This window comes from Branchiostoma lanceolatum, chromosome 13, assembly GCF_035083965.1.
Source record: "Branchiostoma lanceolatum isolate klBraLanc5 chromosome 13, klBraLanc5.hap2, whole genome shotgun sequence".
Classification (NCBI taxonomy): domain Eukaryota; kingdom Metazoa; phylum Chordata; class Leptocardii; order Amphioxiformes; family Branchiostomatidae; genus Branchiostoma; species Branchiostoma lanceolatum.
Genome location: NC_089734.1, coordinates 13,544,697 through 13,565,427, shown reverse-complemented (window position 1 = coordinate 13,565,427; position 20,731 = coordinate 13,544,697). Strand labels below are relative to the sequence as shown.

Genomic DNA, 20,731 nt, shown 5'->3' with positions numbered 1-20,731 from the left:
ATAATTCATTTATTTATTTATTTCGATTTACCACATCTGTGGAAGGATTGACATAACAGGTGAACTATCACCTTTTCAAGATGTCATCCCAGACCGGACTGTAAGGTTTGGACCATCGCACACCGGGGCATACCCCTACTCTTTTTCGAAAGGTGTGGTGGGTTCTTTAACGTGCGCGGGGTGTGGCTCTCCCCAAACACGGGACCTCCATTTAACGTCCTATCCGAGGGACGTTTCTATCCCTAGATGAGCTAGGTACTCATTTACACCTGAGTGAAGTGAGGAAAGTCGTGTTAAGTGCCTTTCCCAAGGGCACAACGTCGGGGCGCAAGTCTGGACATGTCTCTGGGCACACCGGGATACGAACCGGGGACCCATTGTTTGACAGCCGAGTGATCTACCACTGCGCCACACGGACGCCACTATGAACTAAAGCATTATTTTCTTTCAACGTCTGCTATGAGCTATATAGCACACAAAAATCACGACCATGGCATGTCAAGAGCACGTGATTTCAAAACTAGACGTTACGCTGTAGTACCGTTACATCGTTAGTATCGCAACAAGAGTCCGGAGACTTCATGTCTCCATGAACTATTCTGTTTACTAGTAGGCAAATGACTTACACATTTACATAATGCATGTTTGGTCATGAACACCTGTAACTAACTTACACATGTCGCAATATTGACAGTCCTATCAATTACCACTTAGATGGCTAATGGTGATTTTACATTGATTATGCAAATTAGGAATTTATTTGCATAATCGATAAGTTATTGATGTTCCACTTGCCATAAACTACATATGTTACATGTATTTGAGTCTTGAGTGTTTGAGAAAACACTGCAAATATAGATTTTTCCCATTAGTTATCAAGCTACCTGCATACTAAATATCATAGAAATCCGTCGTTCCTTTGTTCAGTTATTCTCCTTAGAAGATTTTCACAATAACGCCCTGCAGTTCTAGAGCAAGCTGCTAGGGGGCCAACACCTACACCAATTCTTCATTACATCACAAGCTATCTGCCACCAAAAAATCAGGACCATAGCATGTCCAGGTCAAAAGATAGAAAGACGGAAGTTCTGCTGCAGTACCAAGGTCACATACCAGGGAGCCCAAAATCTACCTTGAATTTCGGCTTCCCAACACCTGCCTACATACCAAATATCATTGTAATCCATTAAGAGGTTCTTGAGTTATGCTGACTACAGTAGTCCGGAAACACACACACACACACACACACACACACACACACACACACACACACACACACACACACACACACACACACACACACACACAACTATATCTCATTTTTATGGAGATAATATATCTCCATTTTTCATGGAGATAATATATCTCCATTTTTCATGGAGATAATAATCATGTGCACGTCTCATCAAGACCCACCCCGTACCAATTATCAATCCAATCCATCTAAGCCTTTTCGAGTTATGCTGTTCATCAACACAGGCACACACACACGTACAAACAGACTTGCAAACGCTATCAGAAACATAATCTTTTTGGCAAAGGTGAAACATACATGCATATTATCTTCCTGATACTGTCCCTGCTTCGTACGCAACCATGTAGCACTGCAAACGTACGAAGACCTCCTTAACACAGTAAAGGTCAATAAAGAAAAGGAAACTGAAGTGGTACGGCCACGTGTCACAGTTATCGGGAGTAGCCATGAGCTATAAATGCAAGAAATCGTCCAGTGAGGAAGAACGGAGAGTAGACAACGGAAAAGATGGGAGGATGGTATCGGAGAAAATCGAGAAGGGTGAAGAAAACTAGTTGCCAGATCTTGTGTGGTGCCCCAACGTTCAAATATCAGGAGACTAAGAGATAAAAGACGAAGGAGATAAATATATATATGTATACGTATATACTCTTGGCCTTTGTCCGACGAGGACGAGGCGGCCAAAAACGCGCCTTGCCCGTTTGGAACGACTTGGGACGCGCAGGGACGGCGTCCCAAACGCTTAGACGCTTACGTTTTCACATAGGTCAGGTCTTGAAGTTACGTCCACTCAGAACATTTTAGCATGCATACTCCAAGCTCAAATGAAGTAGCCAGCCCATCCTGATGCCACCGGGAGCGACACAGAAGCCTCCGCGGGATGCAGTCAACTCGAGCCCGATGGCGTCGATCTCATAGATCTGCCCCCTCGTGGTAAGTTCCTTGAAAAATTACTGTTTCCTTTTACAGAATTGAATCGCTTGCCAAACAGGTAATAAGAAAAGCAAAGACTCAACTTTGGCATCAGTTTGTGACAAATTTTAATCGGCTGGTAACACAACTTTGTCATAATCTATCGTGCTGTAACGTTATATACTCATACTGAGATCGATGACTTAGTCTTCAAGACCGGCATGTTTACGTCGGTGACCGCCCTATGTTCCGAAATTACTATGTTCCGAAATCTCTATGTTTCGAAATCCCAACGTTCCGTAAGCCCTATTTTCCAGTTCACTCAAATAACAGAACTTGTCCCAAGTATGCTGTTCACACACACACACATACACACATACATACATGCATACGTATAAAGGCTACCCAAAGCATAACATTCTCGGCGAAGGTAATAATTCATCCCGACTCCCTGCCATTTGAATTCAACTATGGGGTTTTGTAACAATAGTCATTACGTATACCTGTGAAATATTGTAGATACATATGATTAGTTGATACCTAAATACCTACATAGCTACATATTTTTTGGTCACTCGTTTGCAGTTAAAACACTTGTTTTTTGAAATCCAACGATGACAATTCATTACTGACGAAAGTAATTTGCTGTATGTATAAGACCATGTTGATTTGATTATATGAATGACATCCTCTGGGGAACCCAGCTAATGGGAGTGTGCTATTGAAAACAAATGCCAAAAAAAGTTGCTTTTATTATGAAATCTATGTGGTCAGAACATAGAGTATGGTATGCAGAAATATAGGTTCTTTATTTTGTTATTTCAAAACATATACAGTCTTTTTCGAGTCTGGACTTGACTTTGGCATTTGCGACATTGGTATCTGTTTTCTGAAATATACATTTTTATAATTGATAGCATCAATTCTGTCATCTATGACTTTGGCGCTACTATTGTTTCAAACGCGAACTTAAAATCACCGCGAACACGTCTATTGTTTCCCCTACTGCGAAATATATAACTACGCAAACTTAAATGCATTTACAGTATTCAAATCAGAATTTAAGTTCGAAAGAATTGGAAAAATCTGGTACATACATCTTGTTTTGATCCCAATCGGTTTCACAACAACTGATGTCGATCCTACAGGAAAGGGTTAGTGAACAGTTAATGAACTGTACCCTGTCTGACCATACACTATACACGTAGATAGAAGGGGGACTAGGGTATTACAGTTTGTCCCTATAATCATAAATGCATGCATCCCTATGGAGAAGTTGACAGACACTAGGTGTCATTATCTCAGCAACCTCCTTGATCTCAGGATTCTGACCAAGAAAACTTTTTCTCAAATTCTAACCTGTCCTGTCGACTGTTATCTAACAGAATTACGAGAAGTTCTATACAGCTATTCCAAGGAAACACCCCCGAGCCAGAGCTCTTGAGTCATTCCATTATTTGCCCACTCGCGACCATTTTACTATCTCCCGGGGATCCAGAAGACAAAAAGATAGAGAAAGTTTTTGTCAACAAATTCTACAAGTATGAAGTCTAACCTGTCATAGCCACCCCAGAATTGCCAATATTTTACACACAAAAAACGACCAAGAAAGGCTTTCAATGTTTTAATGCCCTCTTTAATTCTGAGTTGGGGTCCAGGCGCCTGCCCTAAAACCCTAATTCACTTTATCTTCACGGGAGTAAAGATTTGATGGTGTAAGAAAAATTGACATTTTCACTCAACTTTAAGTTCATGGTGGCGGCAAGTGATTTACAGAACGGATATGTGAAGGAATCATAAATAATAACAACATATTTATCACTGTAATGATAGGTTCACGGTACAGAGGTGACCGTGAAAACAGCTGTGAACATAAAGTTACAGTGAAAGAAACAAGGATTACAGTACCTTGTCCCCACGGGAACCAGACCGAATATCCTCTTGAACAGATTGTACACAGACGCCGCCAGAAAGAAGTGCAAGACATATTCAAAGCTTATTGAATATTGATTTTGTATTCGTTTTCAAACTAATAAGATGATTCCCAGATTGCAATATAATTTTTCGGTAATTACCAGGGTAACGATTATTTTTCTGTCATTTATTTAATGGTATACTAATAGCACTGCATTACAGCTGACTCTAGCGGCGGAGGGATACAATCTTTCGCGTACAAGCACATGTGCGCACTCAACTTTAGTTCCATAGGAAAATAAAATATTTTCAATATTTGCTATTCACTACATGTGGGTTTTTAAGTCCAACTCTCATTACGGAAACCAATTATGACATTGCCCTCTTAAAAGTTCTTGGTTACAGAACTTGTCTATCAAAACATGCACAGTGCTCTGCAGTAAAGAACTTTTCTGTGCCTCTGCTATGAACGAATTCCATAACACTTTTCTGAAGTTTTACTGTTTCCGCACCAGAATATATTTTGGCTGTTGCGGCCTGAAATCCTCCGTGTGCTACCTGTTTGTAAGACCAAATACCAACAGAACTCAATAAAAGAAGCAGAAACGTTCACGGAAGAAATAACGCGGGATGAATTAGGCGAAATTTTCGGAGAGAAGAGCTTATGATCAAGGTCAACTGCTGACACGTCGCACAGTTAGTGTTTCAAAGTTGTTTTACCGATCAGATATTCTGAATAGTGAACCTGATAAATTATAAATCGTGATTGATAATAATGATAATGATAATAATAATAAGTTTATTGCAAATTCATGCCTGGAGGCTAATTGCAAGAATACATTGAAATGAGATAATGATAATAATAATAACACAGTAATGAAATAAACACAAAGTAAAAGTCGTCAACTAGAGCTACTTCTAATCTAAACGGTTGCTATTGGGTTTGATTCATTTTTTGTGTGCAGTGGAATATGAAATTTCCTACGTTTTGGGAGATATATGCATTGGCCGGTGTTAACAGAAAGGCAGTTTTTTGTAGGTCTGTGCGATATTGAAAGCTGAGAACAATTTTGCTGACTAGGTTAAATAGTTTGTCTCTTTCGGTGCTGTAATGTGGGCAATGGCAAATAAAGTGCATTTCATCTTCCACTGCTTTTCCTGTGCATTGTTCACATATTCTCTCGTTAACAGGTAACCGTCTGTATCTACCTCTTTGTACTTCTAATGTATGTGCGCTTACTCTGCGTTTATATATAGCTGATTTTATGTCTAAGTCTTTGCTTTGTAGATAATTCTCCATGGCGTAACGTTGCACAGATTTGAGATGTCTATATAATCTTAGCTTACCAACATCAACAGAGAGACTGTGGAGAAAGGTTAATAATTTCAACGTGCTTTATCCGTAGCTTCTTGCATGTCATGAGTTATGTTTGCCAGAATATGAACTAGTATGTGGAAGAACACAGACACACACTTACTAGACACACGGCATTAGAAACACAACAAAAACCGGTTGGGGTATGCAAAAAGAAAGCATTTCTATATAGCCTGGATGCCAGAATTCTTTCAGGACCTGAACAGGCCAGCTACTGAGCTAGCTCCAGGACATGACAACATGTCAGCGAATTGCAATGATTTTTTATTACAAATCCCCTCAGTTAGACCTTTGGTTTGAAAGCGGAGCATGAGTTTCTCTCTCGGTCTTTGTGTGTATTACCATCTGGCATCCAGGTGGGATACTAGTATTAGGGTGGGACTTTCTAGACCGCCCACAGCAGGGCGCAACCAATCGGCCACAGCGGGGCATAACTCACAGCAGGGCGCAACCAATCGCCGGCAGCGGGGCGTAACTCACAGCAGGGCGCAACCAACAGCCGACAGCGGGGCGTAACTCACAGCAGGGCGCAACCAACCGCTGACCAGCAGCACGCAACAGGGCAGAGCCGACGGCGGTTGACCAATTAATCAAGCTTTAAGGATGCCATGTGGCCATCGTGAAGTTTGATCCATTGTTCAAAATCCATCGTCACTCTGGGTTTGATTCCGAAAACCAGGCCACCAAGAACAAAAAAGGGAAGGCCTAGTGGCTCGGCACTTCTCAAGATAGCAAAGATGAGAAGAAAAGGCGGGCACCTGCGGCATCCATGGACTTAATATCGACCTCCATCCGTATGAAGCCGAGGAAAAGGCCAGTAAACGGCCCACACCTTTTGACAAAGAGCTGGACAGACCGACAGCGAAGACAGCGGTCTAAAGGTCAGTAAAATTTCAGGTCTCAACCTTTTGCACGGCGCATATATTTCTGTACACATAGACTCTGCCGTTTCTGTGTTTGATCACCCCGTTATATCTTCGAGTAATAACAGTCTACATTAATTCTATTTTCGAACACAGTGGTTACAAACAAATGCCTTGCACACTGCGTAGTGAAAAAACTGATTTGGTAGCACCCTTTGTCCGCCATATACCTGATTATAATTCGTTTAAATTTTACCGTGTTAGACTTTACCTGCCAAGAAATGGTTTCTTCGCCTGTCGTTTAATTTGTGCAAACTTCTAATACGATTTAAAAGAGAGGTGATTTTTTCGACATTGAGATATTTCTTGCAAACGTGCAGATTCATAGATATCCTGTTTATATCTCAGCCGACACAAATATCCCAATATGGCAACAGTTCAGTAACCCATGGATAGTGGGTGTGCATTGATTTTTCGAAGTTGCAGAAATTTTGTTTATTTATTTGTGTAAGTGGATAAGATCACGTATCGAACGAGAAACTTCTAGCAGACAAATTAATTTTAACATGTCCAATATAAAGGACGTGTCTAGCCTTTGCATTGGAGATGCTTTCAAGTGTAGACTTCAACAACGCAACGTAGAAATTTTATCTAGATAAAACTAATAGACATCCATACATGTTTACATGTTGAATATGGTTGTCATGGAAGAAAATTTCTAGGAACTGGTTGGTTACACGGTGTTCTACAGTGTTTTCTGTTTGGTATGTATAGGCAATAAAGACAAAAGAAGAGTATTACAATATTAATCTTTGTTCGTTGTGTTTTTTTCTACAGCAGCTCCTGAATGTAAGATTCTGCAACATAAATGCTGTGACGACCATCTAAATGGCGACTTAGTTCACGTAGAACACATGCAGCCGAACAACGACGATGAAAATTTATTTGGGTAATTTTGGAATAGTCCATTATTGTGATTTCATATGCATATAAGTGCCGATAGAGTTTTATAAAGATTTCATAATTTGACGGTTTCACACAATGGAACATTTGTAGGGATACTAAGGATGGCTGCCATAGCTTCTTTTAAACAGTTTGTTAACTGATTTTGGTAGCTAGAAATCAGATCAAACCGCTGTGGTCGCCAGCTCCACTGACTGTTTTCGTCTTTATACCTGCACAGGCCGACATTACGGGACGAGAGCGATGACGACGAGATGTTCCTGCCACATTCTACACAGAGATACCAATGTAGGGCAGGTCGGCAGATCGAGACCTTCTACTGGATGTCGGTGAGACGAGCTGCATCCCTAGGGGAATCCGTAACAGACGTCCGTGCGTCCGTAACGTCGGGACCGATCGCGAGGGGAGCCACACAACAAGCGTCGTCGACAAAAAGAAGGGAAAGAGAAAGAACCAGATCTGTAGCAGAGCCACGATGTGAAGCCAATAGATTGCGTTGCTACAACCGTTGCTACAGCGAAACAAAACCTGAAGCCAGTTAGAAATAGATATTACGGACTGACTTGAACATGTTTATACCACGGATATACTAATATATTGTCTATTTCATTATGTATATTGTGTGTATATAGTAGTAATCTATTGCATATGCATATCAAAATCGTACACAAGGTTATTAACCTGGTCGATGACGGTTCTAAAAAACCTGGGGTGGATGTAGCCTGACTACTTCGCGCTCCTAGCGGCCGGCCCGACGATACCGCTCCCAAGAGGGGGTCATTAACCTCCGCTAGGGAGAGCTTCTATAAACACAGGCTAGGGGTGGATGTACAAAAATTAAATTGAAAACCCCAAACGAATATTGTAATAATCAGTGTTTACGAAAGCTGTGATACGATTGCACGCTCTCACCAACTTGCAAGAAGATACGAGTACTAGTGCAACACCTGATCAACTCGGAACACTTAATCTTGTAATTACTGACACAGTTTTCTGTTATTGTTGTGCCATGATTCCCAAAATGTGTTTTCCTTTGTGATTTTCTTTACTGAAGTGGACTACAAAGGCATTCACAGAAAGATGCAGTAACCAATGTTCTGTGGAGTTAGCAGGTAATTTTTAGCCTCTATTAGGCTCCGCACGATCGCTGGGAAAATAGTAGAAATCGGCCAAATAGAATGAATAGTATGCCAGGTTTAGTCCACTATACAGTGAAGCTCAATAGGCGATTTACGGAGATCTGTCTGTTGAGGTCTGTCTGTTAAGACGGAATATAAAAACATGTTAACATGCTAACGGCAATGTTAACATGTTCAGTCAGAGAAGCAGCAGGGAACCTTAGTTAAGACTGATGTCAGCATAGCCAGTATCACGTAGTCATAGTCAGTCCGTCTTTAAATCCTTGTCTCTGTGTCCTTTCTTTATCCTTACTATGTTCAAAGATGCAGGTAGAATAACTCGAATTATGCGTTGGTAACATGTCAAGCATTTAATTTTTTTATTGAATGAAGCAAAGCTTCTAAGAAAAATCAATCAAATGCAGTGACATATTGTTGTTGCTGCTTTTTGCAAAAATCCGGACATCTTCTTTAAAGCTGTGACTTATTTACCTTTCAAAATGAAACTTTATCATGACAATAAAAGAAGAGCCTGTCCAAGCATGTTATTCATGATAACAAAAACCAAAAAAAACGTTTAAGACATTGAGAAACAGCTGTGATGGATGGGTATATATTGCAACATCCAGAAAGTTTATTTCAAACATCGATAAACAGCTGTAAAAGTGTATACTAACTAGCGCCTTTTCTATGCCGTATGCAGTGGCATTCGTCCTTGCTATAGAAAATGCCATACCTGCAAGGCGTTGCCAAAAACTAATTCCCTAGGGAATGCGTTCGCGGAAATCCTAGAATATTTGGCAAACCGAAAGCAGTACTATACAATAGGCTCCGCCCCTGAGGCGTCGCCAAAAAGAGATGATCGGGATATAAGGAAGATTAGACTTCAAACTAAGACTGACATCTTTAGCCTTTGTCACACAAAGCCGACAATGGCACAGATCTAGACCATGGTTGTAATTTGTTTGGCCAGGAAAGAGAGAAAGAAAGAATAAAAGAAAGAAAGAAAAAGGGAAAGAAAAAGAAAAAGAAAGAAAAGCTACTAGTCTTCAGAAATCTTCTGCACCACTCGGCTGTAAATCTTTAAAACTCAACGTCAAGAAAAATAAGGTTCTGCTTGGATGTGATCAGAAGAGCGAGCTTGAAATGGAATAGATTGAATTCGAGGCTAACATAATGCCGACCTTGACTGGGGAGTGGTCGGGAGGAAAGTCGTGGGGAGGTCCTGAATGTGTGACATGGGATTACGCTACGGTAGGTCATACCGTCCTACTTAATCTGTTTTTGATTAACTAATTCGATTGGACTTTATGAACAGCAGGTGTTTAAGACTTCACTGATCCGAATTATCTGTATTCGGCTTAAATGTATCTTTTTTATTGATCTTAATACCTGAAAAACTGTCACATTGAAAAATGGTACAGAACTTGATGCCAGTAAGCTACTGGTATGATTGGCTATGGTCCATAAGCCAGACATCTACAAACAACATGAGATATTACGAATGGCATTTGCCTGTGGCAAGACTATTCAATCGATAGTCAGTCAAATGTGGCTTGTGTTATGAACTTGTGTCAGATGATGAATAGTACTAGTCAGTTATGAACCTTAAGAGACAGTCTCAGAACACAGCGCGGTCTTTAGATGCAATGATCATAAACGTTGCCAAAATATGCCATCTAAACATTATGCTTCTTGAAACATATACAACATTGTGCTAGTGCCAACTGCAGATGTAGCAGTATCATAGTAGTCCAATGTGTTCTGCAGATGTTGCTGAACATTGAGAAGCATTTCTGAAGGACGGCATCTCTTTGGGGCAGATTGAAGGCATAAGAAAATCCCCTTGGTGTTTCTTACAGATAGAAGCAATTTTTGCACAAGGCCATCCCTTGAGACGTCGCTCACTTCTGAACGTCTTTAATCTTGTACTCGCATCCGATGATGAGACGTGGCAATGTGAAGGCGCTTCAGTCGTTTGATTGGATCAACATTTCCTCTCGTTTTCATCCCAAGCCTGGTGGTGTAAGATAAACACGTTAGGGAACGACTTAAACGACACAGGTTTTGAAGTTGAAGTTATCGATTTTTGACCTGTCAAAGACGTCCATGTCTTTACAACCCAACCCGAACGGCAGTATGAGAGTCAGGATGTATGGATGGAGAGGCTCTGTGTAGGCATTGATTTTGAAGCTTGTCCCAAGAAATGTAAGACGATTTCAAGAGACTTGGTCTTTTAGAAACGTTACTTGTATTTTGTCGACGATAGCAGGGTACTAAGTAAGGTTAGCCAGGACGGGATGGAAATGTGAGTTTTAATCCTCTTATTTCTGGCTAGACGTCGTATCATTGCCTTTTTTAATACCATGCCCAATTCGACAGAGTGAATTAAAAACCCAATTCCCAACTGCCTAAATAGGAATATGAAACTTTTATTTTGAAATTCTTTAAACTTCAATTGGTATTGGCATATGTTAAATGAATGTCGATAGTATATGGCTCTAGTAATGCATAGGGATTCATTACTTCTCTAGGGTATTTTATCCCATTTTTGTGACATCCGCTTGTTCATAAAGTTCCATTTGTGTTTTGATACGGGAGATGTATCATTTAGTTTCGTCGCCGGAATTTTTAACAGTCATCAGATTGTAGAACACGTTGTCTAAGTGATCTGAGTGCCCCTGGCGTGAAGTTAGCATGTTTCATACCATGGAATCCCTAGACACTTGCATGCTATACTGTCCCCCGTAGGTGTGCCCAATTCCAACACACATCTTCATTTATCTTCTTAGTCTACAAAAAAACAGAGTTTGTCACAATATTGCAAACGTGAATAGCTTTAAGGCTGCTTTGTAACTAAGTTACCTTTCCCAGTAAGTTCCAACACATATAACTGCTATCTGATACGACGTTAGTGTGCCAAATTCTAACACACTGCCTCATCTTTCTTCGTAGGTAGACATTACAAACAGGCTCTGCTTTTCCCTAATCGCAAACACGAATACGTTTCAGACTATTACCAACATATTTCTTTTTAAATATTTTGTTGTAACTTTTAGGCGATTAGTGATATGACATATTTCATTTTTGATGTTATTGTTTGATCATTATTGTGATTGATAATATGTAGTTGTTATTTGCATACGAGCCACCTTTCATGTTTACGAGATGGCAACATCAGGCGTTTGACTGCTAGAAAAAAAAAAGCAACTGCACGTGCCACAAGAGGTATACAATATTGTTCTAACTAGTGTTTGGAAGCAGCTGGTCCACAGATCAATTTTGACAAAGAAGTCTTTGTTTTTGCCGTCACATAAATTATGCAGCATGTGTTAATTGACAATGGTCCTGTTTTACAAACTTTAGTCTAGTAGTATACTATCTGCGAACTGTGGGTACCTGATAGTAGACCTACATCAACTCAGTGGCAGTACATTATGCTCTTTACTGCTAAGAGGGTCCATTTTACTTTCACATTTACTACACTGTAACATCTTTGGTGTAATCCACACTTTCATTCACTGTAACATTACAGGTAGATTCTCGTTATTGATAGATCACCAACTTGTGTTGTTAAAATAACGTTTCTTTTATCATTTTGTATTTAATATGTATGTATGTTGGCATTGCGTGTTTTTACTCTTGTTACTCGTGTTTTTGAACTATCATCAATTGTCATTGTCGTCCTGTCGTCCTGTTAGGGAGGGCTCATAGTCATAGTATTTGATAGTTGTAGACTTAAAGATCAGCGAATATGCCAAACTATTGCCTTCTACAGCAATCTATCAATCAATCGATAGAACTGCCTATGTGCAATCATTATTCATCTTGTATTCAGCTCTTTCTAATCCACTTCCAGTCTTCGTCTTCGAAACAAATTTTAAGTAGACTGGTTTCCAGTAAGATAATGTGTCCTTATGTATGATCAGTTGAAAAGTTCAAGGATGGAAGTAGCATTGATGGGTTGCTAAGGAATTTCAAATCAGGAAATATGGATGGGAAATCTGGTTCGAAAGATAAACAGAGAAAGATCAATCAGCATTATAAATATTCATCTTATCGGTTTCAAATATTCTCTATAGAAGCGGAACGTCACTATAAATGCAGTTAAGTAGTAGTCCAATGTGTTTGTGGCGTCGTGTGGCGCAAGTGGTAGAGCGCGCGGCTGTCAAACAATGGGACCCAGGATCGAATCCCGGGTTGTGCCCAGAGACATGTCCGAACTTGCGCCCCGACGTTGTGCCCTTGGGAAAGACACTTAACACTTAACACGACTTTCCTCACTTCACTCAGGTGTAAATGAGTACCTAGCTCATCTAGGGTTAGGGACGTCCCTCGGATAGGACGTTAAAAAAAAATGGAGGTCCCGTGTTTGGGGACACACCCCGCGCACGTAAAAGAACCCACCACACCTTTCGAAAAAGAGTAGGGGCATGCCCCGGTGTGAGATGGTCCAAACCTTACAGTCTGGTCTGGGTTGACATCTTGAAAAAGATAGTCACCTATTATGTCAAACCTTCCACAAATGTGGTAAATTAAAATAAATAAATGTTCTGCTGCTGCAATAGTCTGAACACTTTGCAGCTGCAATCTTTTTTCTTCTATTCTCTACACTTAGTCAGGTTAAGCCGCCAAATGCAATCAAAGCGTGTAAAAAAAACCATCCTCCCATTATCGATCTAAATGGGATTAATTGCATTTAATTTCGGAGGTGATTTATATAAACCGTCGATACGAAGACGTTATTACATTGCTTGAGGCTATACTGTGTTATCAGACATATGATATCATAATTTATCCGGCTTATCGCTATAATCAGATGATAAAAGATTAGTAGAATTCGCAACTTTTATTGCTTTTAATCGATGTCTATTACATTGTCCAATATTTTTGTTCAATATTACCATATCAAAAAGATAGTACAAAGACAAATCAACCTCCACAACTGGGTAAGATATATGGAGATTACTTTCGTTTCTGACGTTTGGAGTGACGTCCATCAATTTTCTTCAGCGTTCAGTCGTCGAGATTGAATTGTCTTTAGAAATTGCTTACTTTCCTTCATAATTGAAATATTACTAAAGTATTCTTAATTTTGTCATAATGTACACACATTGTTTCATGTTCCCTATCTTTTAATATTATTCCTTACCTAGCCATTTACGATTCTCCCTCGGTCATGAATTTGCAATAGAGATGGTCATTATTATGTCATTACTTTAATCTTCGAAGAGTGGATGATTGGTATAGAATTACTGAATTGCTCCCCTCTTTAAGTATAACGCATTGTCCCTACAACTAATCTCTTGCCTTTACCATATGCTAAGCGTCCATCATGTATATGAAGGCTTAAACAAACATACTTACCCTTTACTTAATAACATTTCCCATTGCACGCTTATCTTTTTTTTCAAACTGACACCATACCGTTTCAGCGCTGTTAACAAAATATAATTGCAAGCCTCTCAGTTATACCCAAAGCCAAGTCTACTCTACTATTGCATATCACAACGCACACCGAAACTTTCCAACCGCTAAAATTTGAAAAGTTCGGCAGGGCAAAGATTTTCCGTAGGCCACTGCTGTGTTCATAGAACAGCTTGTGGCAATAAACCTGTTTACCACTTTTCTTTTTAATAAACTTCCGAGAATTGTTCGATTTCTTCTATTGTTCTTCTCGCAGCTGCTACTGACACGCGGATGCCTGCGGTTAGCCGTACCAAACACCGCTATGGTATAGCTGACGTCACAAGCTGTGATGCATATAACGCTGCTTTTTCGTGTGAGCCATACCGGCATACGCTGTGCGAAAGACTCCACGATCACTTGTCTGCCACAGCAGCAGATTGAATAGGTAAGTCTCCATTAACATCATAAAATACTATATCTCTCTCTATGTATATCTACGTCAAATGTATAGGTTTGTCAAAGATTTTTAGTTTTTTTTCCTTCGTTTCTGAGCGGGTTGATATCTTATTCAATACAACAGCCTTCCGAGCTATATGATTGGTATGGAATTGCCCGTATTGCCAGCGAAGGTCACCCCTTCATTTGCTCCTTTGACTCCTCTAGCAGCCACTATTCATCCGGCATCAATGGGTACGTATAACTAGATGATTTGTACGTGTGGAGTACCAATGAAGCATTCTGAGCAGCCAAATGCGTAATGTGCGTGCCTTGCTGCACTCAAGCATTGCTATGGTCTATCGTTAACACCTGCATTCCACTTGACGGCGCTCTCTCTGCGACCTCGCTGCGACCTAGCTCAAGTAGATTTTTGTAACCCTTGATTTCATAATTTTGAGATCATGCAAAATGCAAAAGTTTGACCGTAAACATACAAAGCACATAACGCGTAAGAAGATTCGTTCTTTATCTATTTACGAAATTCATTGAGCACTTTGGTAAATTCTAGATCGCCGTCCTAGTGGAATTGGGGCATAACACCTCTATTCCATTAGGACGGCGACTTTGCTGCGATCGCGCTGCGACGTAAAATTCGACAGAGCGTTGAACGAATTATATTTATGCTTAGTGTGTTTTCTTTTCAGTCATACATGTACATCGTGCATGATATTTCAATTATGAAGTCAAGTGGAATGGGGGCCTTAAGCGCTTGACAAGTTGTTATTTTTCCTCCTCTAACATTTTTGACCCCATTACAATTTTCATGTAAGGTGATAAATCTCACCAGAGTTTTATAACATAAAGGACAAAGTATAAAATTTCCACTAATAAGATGTCAGAATGGCACCCCAGACATTAACAACAGTAATCCTGGGTATTAATTAAGGGTCTTTCTACGCAATAAATAAAAGTTTCCTGCCATTTACCTGGAATTGGTATTGTAATTTTCTCCCTGACTATTGCTGTGCAATGCTATACAAGGGTTTATTTAACATGCCTTTTAAAGAAATGACAGTGAAATCATCTCTCTACATTGTTACACAATAAATCTTTAAACAGGGCGATTTACTGGCCTGATGAAAGCATTTACGGAAATAACACTAATCCTGTCATGACATAAACCTTTGTATTGCTACAAAAATGCCACAAAGACAAACGTTCGGGCCGCCAATACTGCTGTGAAATACGATACTTAGACACTGCCACATTCTTCGTGTACGTAACTATGTACCCCCAGGGCGTTTATCAATTTGTTGTTGGGTACGTTATGTCACAGGTTTCATTAAGATATTGCAAAAACTTTCAAATTGGAAACGTGCTGGTTTTAAAGCATTCATTGACTCACCTATCGAAAAATGGATTTAAATTTTCGTTTAGTCCAAAGGTTTTTCTTACAAATGCCACTCATGAAACCCAATGAAATAAATGACATTTTATAGGTAACATCAATGTATTGACGTCTGTGGCGGTGACTTCAATAGACGAAGTCTTCGACGACTGATTTTGTGTAATTTAGAAGTAATGATCATTTTTGCTGCCATACGGCACACCCTTGACTTAAAGTAAATTCTGTTCTTTTTCAAAATTTAACCACACTTCTGTATCAGAGACTTTAGTAATTCTATCAAACGGTTTTCAATTTTCCTTGTATCATTAACATTAGGCTTCGTTCTTGACATTAAACGACCGTTATCATGAGGCAAATGTTTAAAAGGGAACGGCTGGATCCTATTGGATGTCTCCCGATGACATGTGTTAGTAAACACATTGGGTAGACTCTATGACGGGTCACCAAAGGGGCCTCTTAGTGTCCGCCGAACAAGACTGTATACCATAAATCGTGCGGTACGTAAACAAAGACTTGGACATCTTTAGCTTGAGTTTAAGCAAGGGATGGAACGTGCAATGGGAAGGGAGGTAAGTTATAAAATGTGATTCAATCTAAAACTTGTTCCGTACAGGACGAATAGAGGCTACTGCAGAATCGTGTAGAAATTTTGTTATCTTACGCAAATCGCAAGTGACATGTTTACTTTATTCCAAAGCTTTTAATTCATTTAGCAGCTAACTTTATAAGGTGATTCTGCCAAAGTTTTAACATCTTGAGGTTTAAGGGCAAGATACGGAATTCTACTGTTTCAACTTTGAAATTCATATATGTCGTGTAATAGTTTTGTCGTAGGATTTTCTGAGAGGCTATGATAGAGTCGACTATCAACATGGATTCGTTTTGTCACAAGCCACATACATTTTGTACGACACGACCACAACCGTCCCAAAAACGTCCTCAAGTTGTTGCCGTAAGCCTATCGTACCATAAATTGTGACGAGGCCTTACTGAAAATATACGCTTCCATTGGCCGTACCAGAAATACCAAAATGTTCCATTTACTCGTTGTACTGTAGGCCCCGAGGATTAGTACATGGCTAACAATCCTAGGAATTACAGAAATTCCCATCACCGTGTCGGTCTAGTTAGCCAGTACTCGAACCCTTGGCCTTTGTCCCAGATTCAGGACCACTAGCCACTTCCAAACGCGCGCTAACAAGAACTGAAGGAGGGGTTAGAATTCAAGAAGTAATGAGTTACAGTCTTGACCTGGTGACCTATTTTGTTTGTATCTCTTTCGCCTACCCTGTGCCGCCATTTTAGACGTTTTTCTTCTCGTAGTCCACACTCTGAGGGTTATCTCCGAGCGATTGCCGCGCGCTAAGTGCATCAGACAAGCGTCGGTTATCAGAGTCAAGTTTTATCTCTCTGCCAACCTTGACAGGGTGATATAACGAGCTAAGGTGGCCTTAGAGGATAACGATTTACGTGTTAGCCATCGGCAAGTGCAGCACGCTGGTCTCGGGCGACCTGTCAGTACAGAGATTGGCTCTAATCAGGCATTATGGCGTCATGTGCACATCACCAGACGCTAGGTGTTGTAGATTTCGGACTGATAGACGTTACTAGGACTTTCGAGGAGAAAAGGATTAGCAGATATCGATCTAATGTCAGATTTATACCGTTAGGACGTTACTGTGGATTTGTACACTGCACGAAATGGCCTCGTTTCCCGGCGTATACGTACCGGGATTTTTCTGTATTTTTGTCGGATACTGACGGATACTGACGGATACATGCGGATTCGTGTAAGGTATCCGACTATTTCCGCACCGGTATATGGAATATTTCCTGAAGAATCCGAAAGTAAGGGATTTCGACGAATAAGGAGCCGTACACTGTACGGAAATGCCACCGATCCTGACGGATACGAACAGGAATTTTTCTGTATTTTTGGCGGATACTGACGGATACATGCGGATTCGTGTAACGTATCCGACTATTTCCGCACCGGTATATGGAATATTTCCTGAAGAATCCGAAAGTAAGGGATTTTCGACGAATACGGAGCCGTACACTGTACGGAAATGCCACCGATCCTGACGGATACGAACAGGAATTTTTCTGTATTTTTGGCGGATACTGACGGATACATGCGGATTCGTGTAACGTATCCGACTATTTCCGCACCGGTATATGGAATATTTCCTGAAGAATCCGAAAGTAAGGGATTTTCGACGAATACGGAGCCGTACACTGTACGGAAATGCCACAGATCCTGACGGATGCGTACAGGGATTTTTCTGTATTTTGAAGAAAATGGTGAATACTGACGGATACAGGTGGACAAAACAACGAATCCGTAACGGATCCGACTAAGTGCTTCCATTCCTAATTTAACTATACCCAAAACATCATTTTGAATGACAGGAAGTTTGGGAAAGCCTGTATGTAACATATGTATCATTTCATATCTCAACATAATGTATTTCTAAGTTCAAAAACTATCAAATACAATACAATACGGAAGTACTATGTGGCTAAATGATCCATTTCATTTGAGACAGGCTGAGGGACATCCACATACTCAAAGCACCACTGCATATGCAGATTAATGTCGGTAAATTGGGGTTGTGCAAGCACAATGTTCTGAAAAATTATGAAATGTATTACAATTAACACCATCACAACATTGTGGTAATATTTACTACTGTATAGTGCCCTTGGACCAAAATCATCTACATGTTCTAAATATTCCACTAAAGTAATAAAAGCCTTATTTGTGGCCAGCTCTTCGTCTAAAAGCCATCAGATACAATTGTTTCAAATACAGAGGTTGAAAATAGAAAGTAACATTATACTGTCTGAAGAACTCCCATGATGACACGCCACATTTTAAACGTAAGTAGCATATGCCGTGGAACTGCATGTGTATAATCGTCCTCTCCCCATTCTCTGACTACATCTGAGTTCACTTCTTCCATGCACTCTTGGTAAGGGACAGGCAAGGCTGATTTCATCTGTATCTGCATGTTGGACTCAGCTTGGAGTCCATCTTGTGATGAACCAGTTCCTATATGATAAAACCAAATGATGAATAAATATCAATTCACGTATTTAAGGAACATGTCACATGATTTTGACATGGGCTTCGTTTCATCACAGCAGCTACAAAAAACACGGGACAATGGATATCCATCATGCCTCTCTCAGCTAACATTGAAGTGTACCGATGATGGACTTACCAAAGGAGCCTGAGGTACTCAGCAGCTGAGCATCTGACAGTTGATTGCTTTGTTCCCAGCCAAGGTCCTCACAATATGTGCTGCATTTGTGAAGGAAGTATCTGCCGATGCTGTACTGGATATATATATATAAATGGAAACAATGACAAATATTAAACATATCACATACTCGCATGTGTAAAAAAAATGAATCTGGGCATCGTTGAATTGACTACGTAAAACTTACATCTATAACTTGAATATGATATTGATCAAACATGCACAGCTATAACTGAATGAAATAATCACTGAGGCACACTACTGCCTCCTTATAAGTTCTAGTTCACTATCCACAAACTGTGGGATCTTTGTGGGACAAATACTTATGACATTTTCTTCCCTTCCATATCTTTAATTATCTTTCCCTCCACTGCTTGCTATTTTGTATCTGAAACGTTAACCAGACACACATGTCTGATGACCATTGGCAAGAATGAACAAATTGAAATTTTAAATTTCCTAGATCCTAACGCCGTAAAAGGGCAGGTCGGCTGGAGAATTCTTATGGTCATGCGAATGCGATGATATGTCAAGCCACAATAGGAGGATAACTAGTTAGAAACGGGAATTTTTCAATTTGTACTTACCAAAGGGCAGTCCCTCAAAATGATGAATCAACTCCCTACCAGCGTTTACAAGGGGGGAGGGGGGCGACGAATATTGCATGCACGAAGAAGACAACGTCGCAATTCCGTGCGTTTGAGTTTACACCGAATTCCCTTCGACTCTCAAGTCACTCAAAAATCACTGGTCGACCATGGTAGACTCTGGCGATGCCATGTTAAGCACAGAAGGTGATGAAACGCCGTTCTTGTCTGTGCTGTTAACCGAAAGAAAACCGTTAACGTTTGTCGCGCCCAGAAGTGTCTTGTGGGTAATTTGGATATCCGACACGAATCCGTGTTCCGTACACGTCAGGATCCGAGACAGCTCATGACTTCTAACATATTGGCAAATCTGAACTTCTAACATATTGGCAAATACATAAAAAAATGAAAGATCCGAGTAGATATTTTATCTGTACCCGAAACGTATCCAGACGTATACGGCATCAGAATTGCTGGATCTGAGGTGTTCCTGGTATTTGTCCGAATTTGCTCGGAAACGTTCCGTATCTGTACCCGAAACATATGAAGGATCCAGACGTATACGGCGCGGGAATTGTCGGATCTGAGGTGCATCGGATCCAATCGGAAACGTTCCGTATCTGCTATGATGCGCAATTCCGGATCTGTTGGATTCGTCAGGATCTGAGATCATGCCGCGTGCCGTGCAGTGTGTATTTGTTGGTCAGGATCCGAAGCAACTACCGACAAACAATCCGAACATCTCTGCCATATTGACAAATATCTAGAAACGAAGGATCCGCGCAAATATCCTCAGGTATCCGACGCGCATCACGGATCCAGACGTATACGGCGTCGGAATTGCCGGATCTGAGGTGTACCTGGTAATTGTCTGAATTTGCTCGGAAACGTTCCGTATCTGTACCCGAAACGTATGAAGGATCCAGACGTATACGGCGCCGGAATTGTCTGATCTGAGGTGCATCGGATCTAATCGGAAACGTTCCGTATCTGCTATGATGCGCAATTCCGGATCTGCTGGATTCGTCAGGAAATGAGATCATGCCGTGCCGTGTGTATTTATTCGTCAGGATCCGAAGCAACTACCGACATACAAACAATCCGAACATTCCAAATATCAAAAAACGAGGGATCCGCGCAAATATCTTCGGGTATCCGAGGCGCATCACGAATCCAGAAGAATACGGCGTCGGAATTGGTCGGATCTGCGGGCACTTCAGTAT

At 40.5% G+C, this 20,731-nt stretch overlaps 1 protein-coding gene and 1 long non-coding RNA gene across 2 annotated transcripts; one reads left to right on the top strand and one right to left on the bottom strand.

The window, feature by feature from the left end:
- Positions 1-4,726: 4,726 nt before the first annotated feature.
- Positions 4,727-9,251, top strand: LOC136447377 (uncharacterized). The gene is made up of 3 exons (XM_066446221.1): positions 4,727-6,337; positions 7,157-7,268; positions 7,503-9,251. The coding sequence occupies exons 1-3, from the start codon at positions 6,226-6,228 to the stop codon at positions 7,822-7,824; spliced, it is 546 nt and encodes a 181-aa protein (XP_066302318.1). The 5' UTR covers positions 4,727-6,225; the 3' UTR covers positions 7,825-9,251.
- An 8,672-nt stretch (positions 9,252-17,923) lies between these two features.
- Positions 17,924-19,470, bottom strand: LOC136447423 (uncharacterized). The gene is made up of 2 exons (XR_010757718.1): positions 18,883-19,470; positions 17,924-18,710 (listed from the first exon to the last, which is right to left on the bottom strand). It is a non-coding gene; the product is annotated as an uncharacterized lncRNA (long non-coding RNA).
- Between the last annotated feature and the right edge of the window lie 1,261 nt (positions 19,471-20,731).